Source organism: Cylas formicarius, unplaced genomic scaffold (genome assembly GCF_029955315.1).
Source record: "Cylas formicarius isolate icCylForm1 unplaced genomic scaffold, icCylForm1.1 PGA_scaffold_8__14_contigs__length_24414737, whole genome shotgun sequence".
Taxonomy (NCBI): domain Eukaryota; kingdom Metazoa; phylum Arthropoda; class Insecta; order Coleoptera; family Brentidae; genus Cylas; species Cylas formicarius.
The window spans coordinates 11,449,692-11,463,306 of NW_026844361.1; the positions used below are offsets into that span (position 1 = coordinate 11,449,692).

At 33.8% G+C, this 13,615-nt stretch overlaps 1 protein-coding gene across 3 annotated transcripts in view; it reads left to right on the plus strand.

Annotated features, from left to right (window-relative positions):
- The window catches only part of LOC132706801 (scavenger receptor class B member 1-like), a 37,053-nt gene extending 30,394 nt beyond the window's left edge, over positions 1-6,659 (plus strand). For 2 of the 3 annotated variants that reach the window (XM_060678345.1, XM_060678346.1), the window contains 6 exons: positions 1,558-1,758; positions 1,814-2,051; positions 3,411-3,560; positions 3,808-3,926; positions 3,979-4,107; positions 6,360-6,659. In XM_060678345.1, coding sequence (XP_060534328.1) covers positions 1,558-1,758; positions 1,814-2,051; positions 3,411-3,560; positions 3,808-3,926; positions 3,979-4,107; positions 6,360-6,569 — 1,047 coding nt within the window. In that variant the 3' untranslated portion in view covers positions 6,570-6,659. The remainder of the gene's footprint in view (positions 1-1,557; positions 1,759-1,813; positions 2,052-3,410; positions 3,561-3,807; positions 3,927-3,978; positions 4,108-6,359) is intronic. The other variant, XR_009619648.1, reaches the window with a different exon arrangement.
- The last annotated feature ends 6,956 nt before the right edge of the window (positions 6,660-13,615 follow it).

The window sequence follows — 13,615 nt, forward strand, 5'->3', positions numbered from 1 at the left end:
TATTAGAATTCGAAAAATCCAAAAAAGAAAAGATACGAGAAACGCAAAAAATAGAGGATTTAGTTAGTTAGTTCTTAGAAACTCTTTTACATGCTTTTACAAAAGAACCTACGAGGACTCGATTAAACTAATACAAGCGAAATAATGAATACAAAGCAAGTTTTATATTTATTACAGCGTCTTCTATCACGTTTGTAATGGAAAACAGAGAGGACTTGTCCCGCTTCTTTTTCTTCTTGCAGCAAATGGCTCTCGTATAGTTCCCATTAAAGTACGTTTTTGGTTAGTTGCTGAAGTTGATGTTTTCAATTTTACCGAATTAAAACGTCTCTCCTTATTCCAAAACTTATTATTTTGGTAACTTATACCGCAATTATATGGGACATTAGTTGGCCAGCAAAATCACATACCTTATTTCCTTCCTAGATTACTTTTTATGGGGAAGACTGAAAACAGATCCAGAATTGTGGATGAGGCTGTTAGCTGAGTTATACTTAAACCAGAAATATACTGCTCTTACAATCCACCCTGTGATTAACTTTTGCCTAATGTTTATTTTTCCAAAACCGCAGCCCCTTACTCGTAACTATTCCAGGACCGTCCTAGGAATTTATCTATCTTCACTAACAAGCGGAATATAAAAAAAATTGTACAAAGTAACACTTTGTACAATTCTATTTCATTACATTTCCACAAACTAGCATTATTAATATACAAAATATTAAATATGTATTAAATAAATATGATCAATTCCGCCACTAATCTAAATAAATATTTTCTTTATTACTCTATTTTCACAGTTATTCCAGCTTTGTACTGAGATTTTAGCTATCTCTTACCGAATTACGTTTACGGTACAATCACTAATTTTTGGTGCAGTGTAATTGCTTCTTATATGTGCTTTCAATTCAGACCAAATCATCTTAATCGGGTTAAATTTACAATGATACCATTTTTTTTTTCATATTTCGTCTAAATACACTACACACTCGAAATTTCTTCTCTCACTTTCTTCTTGAGTGTGCAACAATTTTTCTTACAGTTGACTTCACAACTTTGGTCATGTTTTAAACATCCAATACAATTTGTTTAGCATCCGAAGACAGATGGACCTTTTTTTATTTGCTGAGGTAGATCGTCTTCTAAATTGTGATTAGGTTAGACTAACATCTCCACTTCGTCTTCAAGTTCTGCGTTGTTTTCCACGTCTTCTTCTAACAGGGGAACATGTGCTTCATTCCACGGTCATCGCATGTGTTAAAAAACAGGAACCTTCAAATGATTACAATAAGAAAAATGTTGTTAATCGATATTCACACAAGACATAACGTCATAGCAATGAATGCACTATATTTATGGTCACATTATTCCACTTCAAACAATTTGAACAACTGAATCAATAAAATAAACTGTAAATAAATAAAAAACAATATTCTCTGTATATAATTAATAAGCACTCAAGTACTCAGCCCGGGAAATCCACCCGTTTGTGGAGGAATAATCTAGAAGCATCTAAACATCATCGTAATCATATTTTTATAAAGAAATATCTTCTAGCTCATGCCAGCATATTTCTACGACGCTTCGATGATAGTCAAACTCGGGATAAACATTATGATAAGGACTTACAACGCTCAACCTCTAGTGAAGACCACCATACACAACTTCTTGTGGAACATGACCGATCCCGTATTGATGCCTGCTCAAAAAATTGCCCCCAGTTTAGTTCCGACAACGAACGTTGGAATCTTGGACAGGGTAACCAAATTCCCCCTCCGATGTTAGGAAAACTTCTATTTAAGTTCGATTACAGATATACTCGAATTTCATCGACAACGTTACTGTTTTCATCGGATCGAAACATGGCCACGGCAAATTCTTCACCATCGACAGATACGACGGCTCCGACAATTTGCCAAATTCGAGAAAATGCGAAAACAAATACGAGAACGCGTCAGAGGGCGTCAGCTATCCTCAATACTTAAGCAAAAATTACACGATAAAGTACTGGAGGAAAACCCTGTGCAAAGTCGCGGAGCTTCTATACAACGGTAGGTGTTCTTACGTGTGCCTTATTTATTATGTGATGTGATATAAAGGACAGATCGTTTGGGACGGACTGTCAAATTGGATATACATTAGAAGAACTAGAAATTTTTTTTAAAATTTTTACTGTATTTTATTTATTTAGCCTTAAGCAGAATCGCAAATCCTCAAAAACTGTTACACTTGTTTTAAGTCGATAAGTATTATCGTTAAGCCACAAATCGACTTTTTTACCTGTAAATGTGATTTTAACTAACAGGAATTAATGAAATTTAAAAAAGTCATTTTCACAATCCGTTAAAAATTAGTTTCCATTAAAAGAGCTTATTATGCAACTGCTACTGTGATAGTCCATCAGGAATATTCAAATACTTTTTTCTTCAATTTTTTTGACTGCAGAAGTAAGTTGTTCGAATGTTTCCACACAATACCAACCAAAAGCTGAGAAAAGCAAAATATACTTCAAATTAATAAGCTTTCATAGTTTTGAAAGCCCCTGAATATTTTCAACAGGCACAAACATAAGATAAAAAACAAACGGTATTGTTTACAAAGTAATGTTATCTACATACCAAAAAGAATGACTTAGTTACACTTTTCCGAATTGGAGTTATTCCCAATGAGCATCATGGCTGGTACATGAACTTACTAAGTAATAATTCCATAAAAGACAAATGCCCTGCACAAGACGAAAGCAGTGATGAAGTATAATGTTAGGACTATTTTATGCTACTTAATTTTTGTTATTAGCAATTATTATTGTTATTTAAAGAGTTAATAAATGTTAGGTGAAAAAATTGACCTTAATTTCCTTCGAATAGGAAAATAATAGGGTTAGTTATATTATGACTAATGAAACAATACATTTTTTTTTATTATGGTAGTAGATTAACACAAACCTACTTTCAATATGTATTTCCACTAAAATAAACTTACAAGAAATAATTGATTTTATATTCATGAAAAAGTGACCAAGTCCAAATTTCTTTCGAATAGAAAAATAATATGACTATAATAAACTATGACTATAATGAAATAATACTATTGCAGTAGATTTACCAAAACCTATTCAATATGTATTTCCACTAGAATAAACTTACAACAAATAATTGAATTTTATATTTGTTCATAAATCTTCAAATATTAATAGCTCAAAGCTATTACTAATGGACCTGGTCACTTTCTCTTGTATACCGACGATACTTAATCAAAGTTGAAGCTTTTTGTGAGATATTTCAGAAAAAAATAATAACATAAGAAAATCGGGCATTTTGACTAATGTTTTATGAATCGGTGGAGGGGCAGCGTCTTCTTTTACATTTTGGTTCTGTGGTAAAACGTTTTCAAAAATCCCCAATTTTTAGACGAACAATATTTGTACGGGGTAAAAGCATTCAGATATGTGCTTGATCCGTTTACGTACAATAGAACGCAGCCTAGCCACAAGGACTGCTACAAAGGAGTCGGAGATCCTTTGCCCAATGGGTTGGCGGACGTTTCTTCGTGTTATTTCGGTAAAAATCCAATAAAAATCTAATCTAATCACGCCAACTAAACAAAACTAAGCAAAACTAATCAAACCTAACCAAAACTAAATGAAACTAACCAAAACTAACCGAAACTAGCCGAAACTAACCGAAACTAAAAAAACTAACCAAAACTAATCGAAACTAACCAAAACTAACTAAAAATATCCAAAATGAACCAAAACTATCCGAAACTAACCAAAACCAAGCAAAACTAACCAAAACTGGATTGTAGGGTATCCGATGGCAGCCAGTTTTCCGCATTATCTCTACGCGGATGATGTCGTAAAAAGCTACGTGGAAGGCTTGCAGCCGGATGAAGACAAACACGGGTCCTATGTAATATTAGAGCCAGTTAGTATATTATCCACCCAATGATCCCAATACAAATTATAATTTACCCCAGTTCACAGGCATACCTCTACAAGGTAAGGCGAGGTCTCAGATCAACTTGGTTATGAAAAAGTTCTGGGGATTCGGTGAGAAGATCCAACGGTTTAGTGATTTGACCGTGCCGCTATGTTGGATAGAATACGTAAGTATTACGCAAAATTTGGTTTAGAAAATGCTTCAGCTACTTGGTTAGGCTATAAATCGCAAGTCATTAAGGGGATTATGATGACTGAGAAACAAGTTCAACATTTTATGCCTCGCTCAGTATCTCAAAAGTTAAGACGTTTAGGACAAATATTCATATACAGTTTTCTTAAGTTTCTTAAAATGAACCCAAAAACAGCTTCCTCAATTAGAAAACGCCCACCCACAAAGGTTTTTCAATTATTCAATTCGGAAATTTGATAAAAAAGTTACTATATATATACTATATATATTATATATAACGTTTGGGTTCTTTCACAATATTAATAAGAAATTTTTTGGTGCCCCAAGATACCCAAAATATTAAAAGCGTGTTACCTAAGATTTTGGAACAATATTTTTAACGTTTCTCATAGATCAATTTATGATAAGAAGTTAGCACTCGATACAATAATAATAATAATGATCAGTTATAAAACCACAAATTGTTAATTTTTTTGAGCAGCAGGATATCTTTGGGAATGAGCAGTTTGGATTTAGGGAGGGGCGCTCTACCATACAAGCGATAAGTAAAGTAGTGGGAGATGTGGTGGTGGGCCTTGAGACTGAAAGTCGGGTGGGGTTGACAATGTGTGACCTTAGCAAAGCCTTCGAGTGTATCTCACACGATCTTCTTAAACAGAAGCTGTTTAGGTATGGATTTCGCGGCAGAACCCTTGAGCTAACAGAATCTTATTTATTAGATACATATCATATGGAACAATATTATGGGGAAACTCTGTCAATGCTGTTCAAATATTCAGGAAACAGAAAAGGGCTATAAGAATTCTTACTGGGGCTAAGCACAATGAACACTGTACTCCATATTTTAAAAAATATAGGATAATGACAATGCCCTGTATCTGTATTCTCCATAATCTTTTAGAAATTCACAAACATACTTGAAGGTGTTTCTCATAGTTATCCAACACGTGCAAAAAATCTTATAAGAGTTCCAAAGCAAAGACTTCGTTACATCAGGCAAAAATTCTTTAAACATTAACTTGTACAATATGCTTCCAGATAGGTACAGACATATGGCTTTTGAGGTGTTCAAAACAAATATTAAAGCGTTGCTTATTGAAAATTGTTTCTATAGTGTGGACGAGTATTCCATCAAAATAAAAAAACTAAATTAAAATCCATGGCTTACTGAAATGCGTGAAAATCATAGCATCTTCTTGCACTTTCTGTACGACTTTTATACTCTGTGTTATTTATAAAATACGTTTGTTTTACACCTATATACTTTTTACATTTTGTTTTTGTATTTTACCTTATATTGATAGGCTGCCATTGTATTATTATTGTACAATATGTGGTTAATAAAATGTTTCTTCTTCTTCAAATTTGATTTTGAAAACAAACAAATCATGCGTGTAAATCTTAGTCTTTTTATTTTTGACATTCTCCACCTTGTCTTTTGTTATTTATTTTTGTATGTATATATTATCTTTTTCTAATATTCCGTTTCCTTGTTTATTGCTTCGAGACTTACAGATGGAATAATTTTTTTAAGATTAAGATTAAGTTTTCTTAAAAGCTTCGGTTGTTGTCGAGTCGAACTTGCTCACGTTCATCCTGTTGGTTTCTTCAGAGCTTATCTGAAACTGTTAAGCAGTTAAACAGTTTTCACAGTCAACAGGACGATTGGCGAAGTTTTGTAAATAGTGTTACAGTTGCCTGTGGGAGTTTCTTTGAAAAATTAGCACCTAATGATGGTAACATCATCTAGGAAAAATTTGTTGCCTCTTTGTTATTTAAACATGTTTGTTTTTCCTCTTTTTTGTATTGTAATAATGTTTTATGTCTTGCAGTTCAGCCTATTTAGGTGTATAATTAGGTAATCAAGGGGGCAAATAAGCACAAAAATTAGTTTTGTTTACCCTTGATCTGTTATTGAAATTGTGAAATTAAATCATATAAAGACAATTAAATTTTTCAAAGGAACTTCCACATTCTACTGTAATACTTTTTACGAAACTTCTGGATTCCTCCTGCGTCGGTTTTTGCTGAGTCGAACTTGCTGACGTTTCGCCAATCATCCTGTTGGCTTCTTTACAGCTTAACTGAAACTGACCAGCTCTCAAGAAGCCCACAGAATGATTGGCGAAACGTCAGCAAGTTCGACTCAGCAAAAACCGGCGCAGGAGGAATCCAGAAGTTTTGTAAAATGTAAAGTTTTTCCTGATGCCATATTCATAATTTCAGTATCAGGTTGGTATCCCTGCTTACATCCAGAACCTGACTTTCTTTGTGGTTGTACTGGTGCCCTTGGGTCAACTGCCATTCTCACTGGTGCTGGTCAGCTCCAGCATGGCGCTGTTCTATCTCTGCTGGTTCAGGTGGAAAAAGCGCAGAGAAAAGCAACTATTGAGGAACAAAATATTGACGTTTGAATCGGAGAAATTTATCAAGTGAATAAAAAGTGATATCTAGTGTTTAGAAGTAGCGAGAAATGTTTTGTAAGTCATTTTGTATTAAGAGATTATATTAAAGAGTTGATTAAAATTTGTGTGGATTTAATACAAGTACACCAAATATATACGCTTCGATACCATCACAAATAAATAAATAAATTATGTTGAACTGAGGAGGCTTTTACTTGATGAAAATCCATATATCAAAATAAATAAGAACTAAAAGTTCAGATTTTCACGAAATTATATATTTTGACATGACATTTGATAAAGACACGGTGTTGCCGAAAAAATTGTCATGTCAAAATATATAATTTCGTGAAAATCTGAACTTTTAGTTCTTATTTATTTTAAATAAATGATGCTCAGAACTATTTCCTTATATGTAATTAAACCCATTCTGCAGAAATCCTAGAATTTTTTACATACACCACAGACCTATTTTAATAAATATAAATTAAACAAAAAAAATCGCACAATATAAGAATTTCGCAGTGCAATTATAAAAAATAGCATTCAAACATACATACCATTCGCAAACACTAGTTTGTTATTCTTTGCAGTTATAAAAACAATTAGTAACTCAACGTTTTTTAAACAAAATTTGCAAAAAGGAAATTGTGTCTTTTATCTGTAAATATACATTTGAAAATGTAAAAATTTCGCTCCACATCTACAAAACAATATTTTAATATTGGAGTTAAGCGTGATTCTGATTTATACAAATCCGGTTCTTTTTCGAAACTAGCGAGATGAAAACTGCAGAAGTATTTTTTAGGGTTTTGGAGCCTGTGTTATTTTCAACTGTCTGCCTAAAGCCACTGAATTTATCAAAGAAACAGATTTATCATTTATGTTATCATTATTACAGAAGTTGTTTATCATTAATATTATTTAAGTAGTTTCTTTATATTACGGGATATTCACAATATTTAGAATGATTATTTTTTTAATATTATTTTTAACTAAAGTATAGGTGCAGGCCAAAATTTATTTTGGTAATTTTTGCTTCCAGAAAAACATGTTTTCCTAAACAACTATTCATTCTATCGGCAAAATTCTTTAACTATAACATTTATTTCAGCATTTTTTAGATTATATACAAGGTTTTAAAATTATAGGCAAAAATCTAAAGGAATTTGAAAATTGTTCTTTTCCAGAGTAAATTATTAACCGCAAATCAAAAATCGTAAAAAATATGGTTAATGGGTTCAGTGTCATAGGCCGCATCAAGAGCTACCATTTTTGTATTTGCGGTTTTCGTCTACCGTATACGCTGTTCGAAATATTTGCAAAAAATCAAAATGAAAATCACCATTGCTCGCCTGGGAGATCCAGGGCCATAACCTCCATTTCCGGAATTTATTTAATTATATATTAAATATATTATATAATATTATATTAATTATTTATGGGTAAAAATATCTAAAACACCCTGAAAATTTCCGTTTGTAAATTATTAAAAAAATTTGTAAAAATTTGGTCCAAACAGTTTTGTAAATTGTGAGGATAGAGAGTTTCAGGTTTCGTCTATCATACAGGGTGTGCGAAATACTTGGAATAATATAATTGGAAATCGTTATTGCTCGTACATTTTTTATATTTATCAAAGTTTGTCGTTACTTTAAAATTCGGGGATAAATAAAAGACGATTTTGCGAAAGTTCCATAGTGGTCCGCAGGAGCACGATAGAAAAACAATGGGTCCCTCTAGGACAAGGACATTAAAAAAACTTTTTGTTAAGGCTATAAAAAATGTGATAACTTTGAGGTTTTTTTATATAAGAAATTTTCACAGGCTACTGTAATACTTTTTACGAAACTTTTGGATTCCTCCTGCGTCGGTTTTTGCTGAGTCGAAATCGCCAACGTTTCGCCTGTTTACATTTCATCCTGTTGGCTTCTTCAGAGCTTGACTGAAACTGGCTCGCATTTTCCTCTGTACCTGCTTACATATTTTTTGAGGGGGGCGGAGCTAAATGAGCGGCGTAAACATAGTCTCGGATGACTGATTCCCAAATTGGTGACAGGTAGAGACCTGAAGAAGAAGTATAACGTCAAAACCAGATTTACCACTTCACATCTTCGCTCCGTCAAAGACAAAATCCATTTGAGATGCCAGGAGTTTACAGCGTTCCACGCATATACGGCAAAGAATATATTGAAGAGACCGGTCGAAAAATATCAACTACGCTCAAAGAACACGAAAGAGCCTTACGACTAAGACAAATAAACTCATCAGCTGTTGCCGAACCCAATCACGAAACCGGACATAAAATAATAATAAGAAATAATCAATTCTCCTACCAACGAAAAATCCGAGAGTCTATAGAAAGAAATCTATAAACAACCTAACAACCACTAGATTCATATTAGTTTATTTTTTTAAGCAAATTCTGTCTCTTAACAGAGGTTTATTCAGAGGACCACGTGTACCATTCTGGGATGCACATGGTGGTGCGCCTATAAAAAGTATCCTTGAAGTAACAGTGAAAATGGTAATAAATAGTTTTGGTCAAAATAAATCTGCGGTAGACTACTTTGAAGTGTGGTAAACGGCATTTTCGTCACGAGTATTTAATAAACGACGTCAAAAGTTTAGCAAAGGAGTTGCATATGACCGTTAGAATTCGCAAACGTCAAAATTCGAGCCGTGCGAAAACATCCGATTCGAAACAAACGGTTCTGTTTATAAATTCGTGCTTATCGCACCGATAATTCTTTTGCCTGCTAATTGGACGTTAAATCTCGTAGCGCCACTCGAATCTAGACTTAAATTTTTATTCCGGACCGTTTTTACTGTTCGCCGAAGTTTACGCAACCGAAATCGAGATAACTCGTTGCAACACTGTTGTCTGTCGCTGAGATATTTGTTGTTATTTATGAACAGATAATTCTCTATAAAACCGGCGCCATCTTACACGTTTGAGGCCTGTTTCTAAATGGCGAAGAATAATAATCATTGAAACCGATATGCCACCAAAAAAAAAAGTGAACAACTCCAATTTAAAGTTGCTTAGATAATATTCCGGTTAGTTTTGGTTAGTAATTAATTTGAATGAAACCACTTATAAGGTTATTATATATTTTATACTCTTCCGGAAAGGGATTTCAGAAAATAACTTGATACATGCTTTGTACAAAACTTCTGGATTCCTCCTGCGTCGGTTTTTGCTGAGTCGAAATTGCTGACGTTTCGCCAATCATCCAGAGCTTGACTGAAATTGGCTCGCATTTTACTCTGTACCCGCTTTTGTATTATTTGAGAGGGGCGGAGCTAAATGAGGAACATAAACACAGTCTCGGATGACTGATGTTCATATTGGTAACAGGTAGAGACCTGATTGTTAGGTTGCTTGTAGATTTCTATAGGCTCTCGGATTTTTCGTTGGTAGAAGAATTGATCACTACTAAGTTTTTTTTTGTTAATTTCCTGACACGGCAATAAATTTAATTTACTCAGTTGTGAGGTAAAGACTTAACAATGCCATTTCGTCATCACCAACTAACGTTTTAGCAGTAGTTTTTGATATAAAGCAAGGAAAGTTCAAATAAGTCGCAAGGTGTTAAAAATTAATAAAAGTTGTAGGTTTTCGTAAGATCTCTCAAAAAAAATTATAACGAAAATCAAAATAGTTGAAAAACTATTAGGGTTTGTTATGTATTGTTATTAATAAAGTTTTAAAAGGGGAGATTTTAAAAGGGACTAACCAAAACAAAATTTCAAAAAAAATTATGTTCCATCTTAACATACACAAATGAAATTTTATGTTTTAAGTATCCCCACAAAAAATATCACAAGAATTCAGATCGGAGCTGTTGGCAAGCCATTGATTGATAGTTGCTTGCCTACCTGTCCAAAGGACGTTATAGGGTCCATCTTGATGCCAACTTAAATTTAAATAATTCCTAACACTCACATTATTTGATAATTATTTTTAAACTTCATCCTGTTGGCTTGTTCAGAGCTTGACTGCAACTGGCTCGCATTTTACTCTGTACCTGCTTATATATTGTTTGAGGGGGGCGGAGCTAAATGAGGGGCATCCGTCTTGGATGACTGATTCCCATATTGGTTGCAAGCAGAGACCTGAGTCGCGGTTAAGATTGTTAGGTTGTTTATACATTTCTATAGACCCTCGGATTTTTCGTTGGTAGAAGAATTGATTACATGCAAGAATTTTAGTTTTATCGAATAAAATTTTATGTCCGGTTTAGTGATTGTCTTCGGCAACTGCTGATGTCTTTATTTGTCTTAGTCTTAACTCTCCTTGATGTTCTTTGAGCCTAGTTGTTATTTTTCGTCCGGTCTCTCCAATGTATTCTTTGCAGCATATGCATCAAAAGCTGTAAACTCCTGGCATCCCAAATGGAATTTCGTTTTTGACGGATCGAAAGTGTTGAGAATGGTAAATCTGGTTTTGAAGTTATACTTCTTCATGAGGTCCTCCGAGACGGTGTTTATGCCTCTCATTTAGCTCCGCCCCCCTCAAACAATATGTAAGCAGGTACAGAGTAAAATGCGAGCCAGTTTCAGTCAAGCTCTAAAGAAGCCAACAGGATGAAATGTAGACAGGCGAAACGTTAGCAATTTCGACTCAGCAAAAACCGACGCAGGAGGAATCCAGAAGTTTTGTAAAAAGTATTACAGTAGCCTGTAAAAATTTCTTATATAAAAAAAAAACCTCAAAGTTATCACATTTTTTAGAGCCTTACCAAATCTTCATAAAGTTTTTTTAATGTCCTTATCCTAGAGGGACCTGTTGTTTTTCTATCATGCTCCTGCGGACCATTATGGAACTTTCGCAAAATCGTCTTTTATTTAAGTGGTGAATCTGGTTTTGACGTTATATTTCTTTAGAACATGTGCAAGTGCGGGATTGCTTTCGGTTTCATTTCTATGGGAAGATTGTGGTGACGTGTATTTTGTTTAATATCTTTGGTGTGGAAATTATTAAAGAGAATAGCTGAGTAAGGAGAGTTGATAAGCTATAATTTTTGGGCGGGATGGTGATGTGACAATGCATTAAGGTGTCGATCTGTGTGCGTAGGCTTTCTGTAAACACAATGACCCAATGTCAGGTCTGATTTTCTATTGATAAGAATATCTAAGAATGGGAAGTTGTTATTAGTTTCTATTTCAATGGTAAAATATATGTTAGGGTGTGTAGTGTTTAAAGGTCTAAGAAAATCTACTAGGGATTCCTGACTATGAGGCCAAATAACAAAAGGATCATCGGCGTAGCGTTTCCATAATTTTGGTTTAGAGAGCCTTCTTCTCAAAGGCTTCCATGAATATATTCGCGATGACTGGTTTGCTCCCAAATCCGTGCGGTAAAATCCAAACGAAACGAAAACATTTTTGCAATCGGTCGACTGGGGCGCCATTTTATTTTTAACCGTTATCGCGGAGCAGTAAAATTGTTTGTCGAATTAGAGGTTTTCGCCAAATCGTTTAAAGCAATGTCGCTGGCAATTTTGAACGAAATAAAAACGTCTCGCGAGGATCATCATCGCACGCACCCGCACTTAAATATTTATCAACGAGCAGATTCGGTAAACAACTAATTAATGGAGCGAAAAATCATAGTCAAAATAAGATGTCAAAGCTTAGAAGTGATTGATGAATTGCAATGAACTGTTTGGTTTTGGTTTGTTAGTGGCATACGTTCAATGTAAACTTTCCACTTGATTTTGTGTCCCATATTTTACTATTGCCGACTTGTGACGTATTCATTTTCTACGCATTTTATTTGATATGCAGTTAAAATTCTGCCAAGGTGCCTCCACAGATCAATAGATAAATCATCTATCACTTACTTATAATACACAACTAAACCAAATACTTTTTCCAGTATTTTTATTTCTGTAAGACAATACTAGTTTTCATTCACCCTTGCAAAAAAATGACATTAGCGTTAGTCGAAAATGACTTAAAAAGTAAGATCACTTTTAAGTTTCATGAAAAAGTATTCATTTACTCATCAAAGTTTCTTGAGTTTTGGGAACAGGAAAAAGTCGCAGGGGGCCAGATCCGGTGAACATGGTAGCTGGGGCATGCTTGTGGTTTTGTTTTTGGACAAAAAATTAGACACAAGATGCATTATCGTGATGCAAAATCCGTCAATTTTTCTTCGTATTGCTTCCTGCAAACGGCGCATATCTTCAACTCTTCACTGACAGTAAACCAAACCTTGAAATTTGATCGAACTTGAGGTGATCTCTTTACTTTTTGAACACACCCCGTATGCATCGGAATTTGAATTCTATGCTACACGGTGCTCATATATTTGTATCATTTTAAATTGGTAAATCTCAATTTTCCAATATTTACTCTCCTTCCCGTGCAAGATTATTGTTAAAAGATTAATGGGTCATGACGAAACTGTTAGCCAACAGTTAAGTTAAGTTAAGTTAAGATAAAAAAAATGAAGTGGGCTAATAACTTTGTTCGAACCAAGGAAAAAGCGGCGGATAGTTAGCAATTTTGGTGAAAATTACTGCCAAATTTTAAATTCATAGAAAAAGTAAATACATTATTTTTAATTATTATTATGGCATAATAAATGTTCTGAAATATTGGATACACATGTTTTTTGGAATATTTTCTTAGACGTTCTTTAACATAAATGATTTTTAACATCTCCGCCGAGGAAATCTAGAGGTGTTAAGTCACATGACCTAGGGGGCCATACAATTCACCTCTATCGATCCATTTCTGTTAGTAATGATTTAAAAACTTTTCAATGGTGAATCATTTTGCAAAAGGTTTAAATATCTAGGCAGGGTATTTTTGATTTGTGTCTATAATTGTATATCATCGAAAAAGTGCCTGGCATAAAAATTATGGCCTCGAATGGTTATGGTTAATAGTTTTCAAGATAATAATTATTTTCTAGAAGTCAAAATATCCAAAAAAAATCAAAAATTTAAAAAATACTTAGCAAGATTTGAGTGAGTCCCATTTTAACAGATAAAATAAGAGTCGAAAAAAAAACAACTTTTTTGTCTGTTTCTCCGTTTTCTGTTCTCTGTCTACTCTCCATAA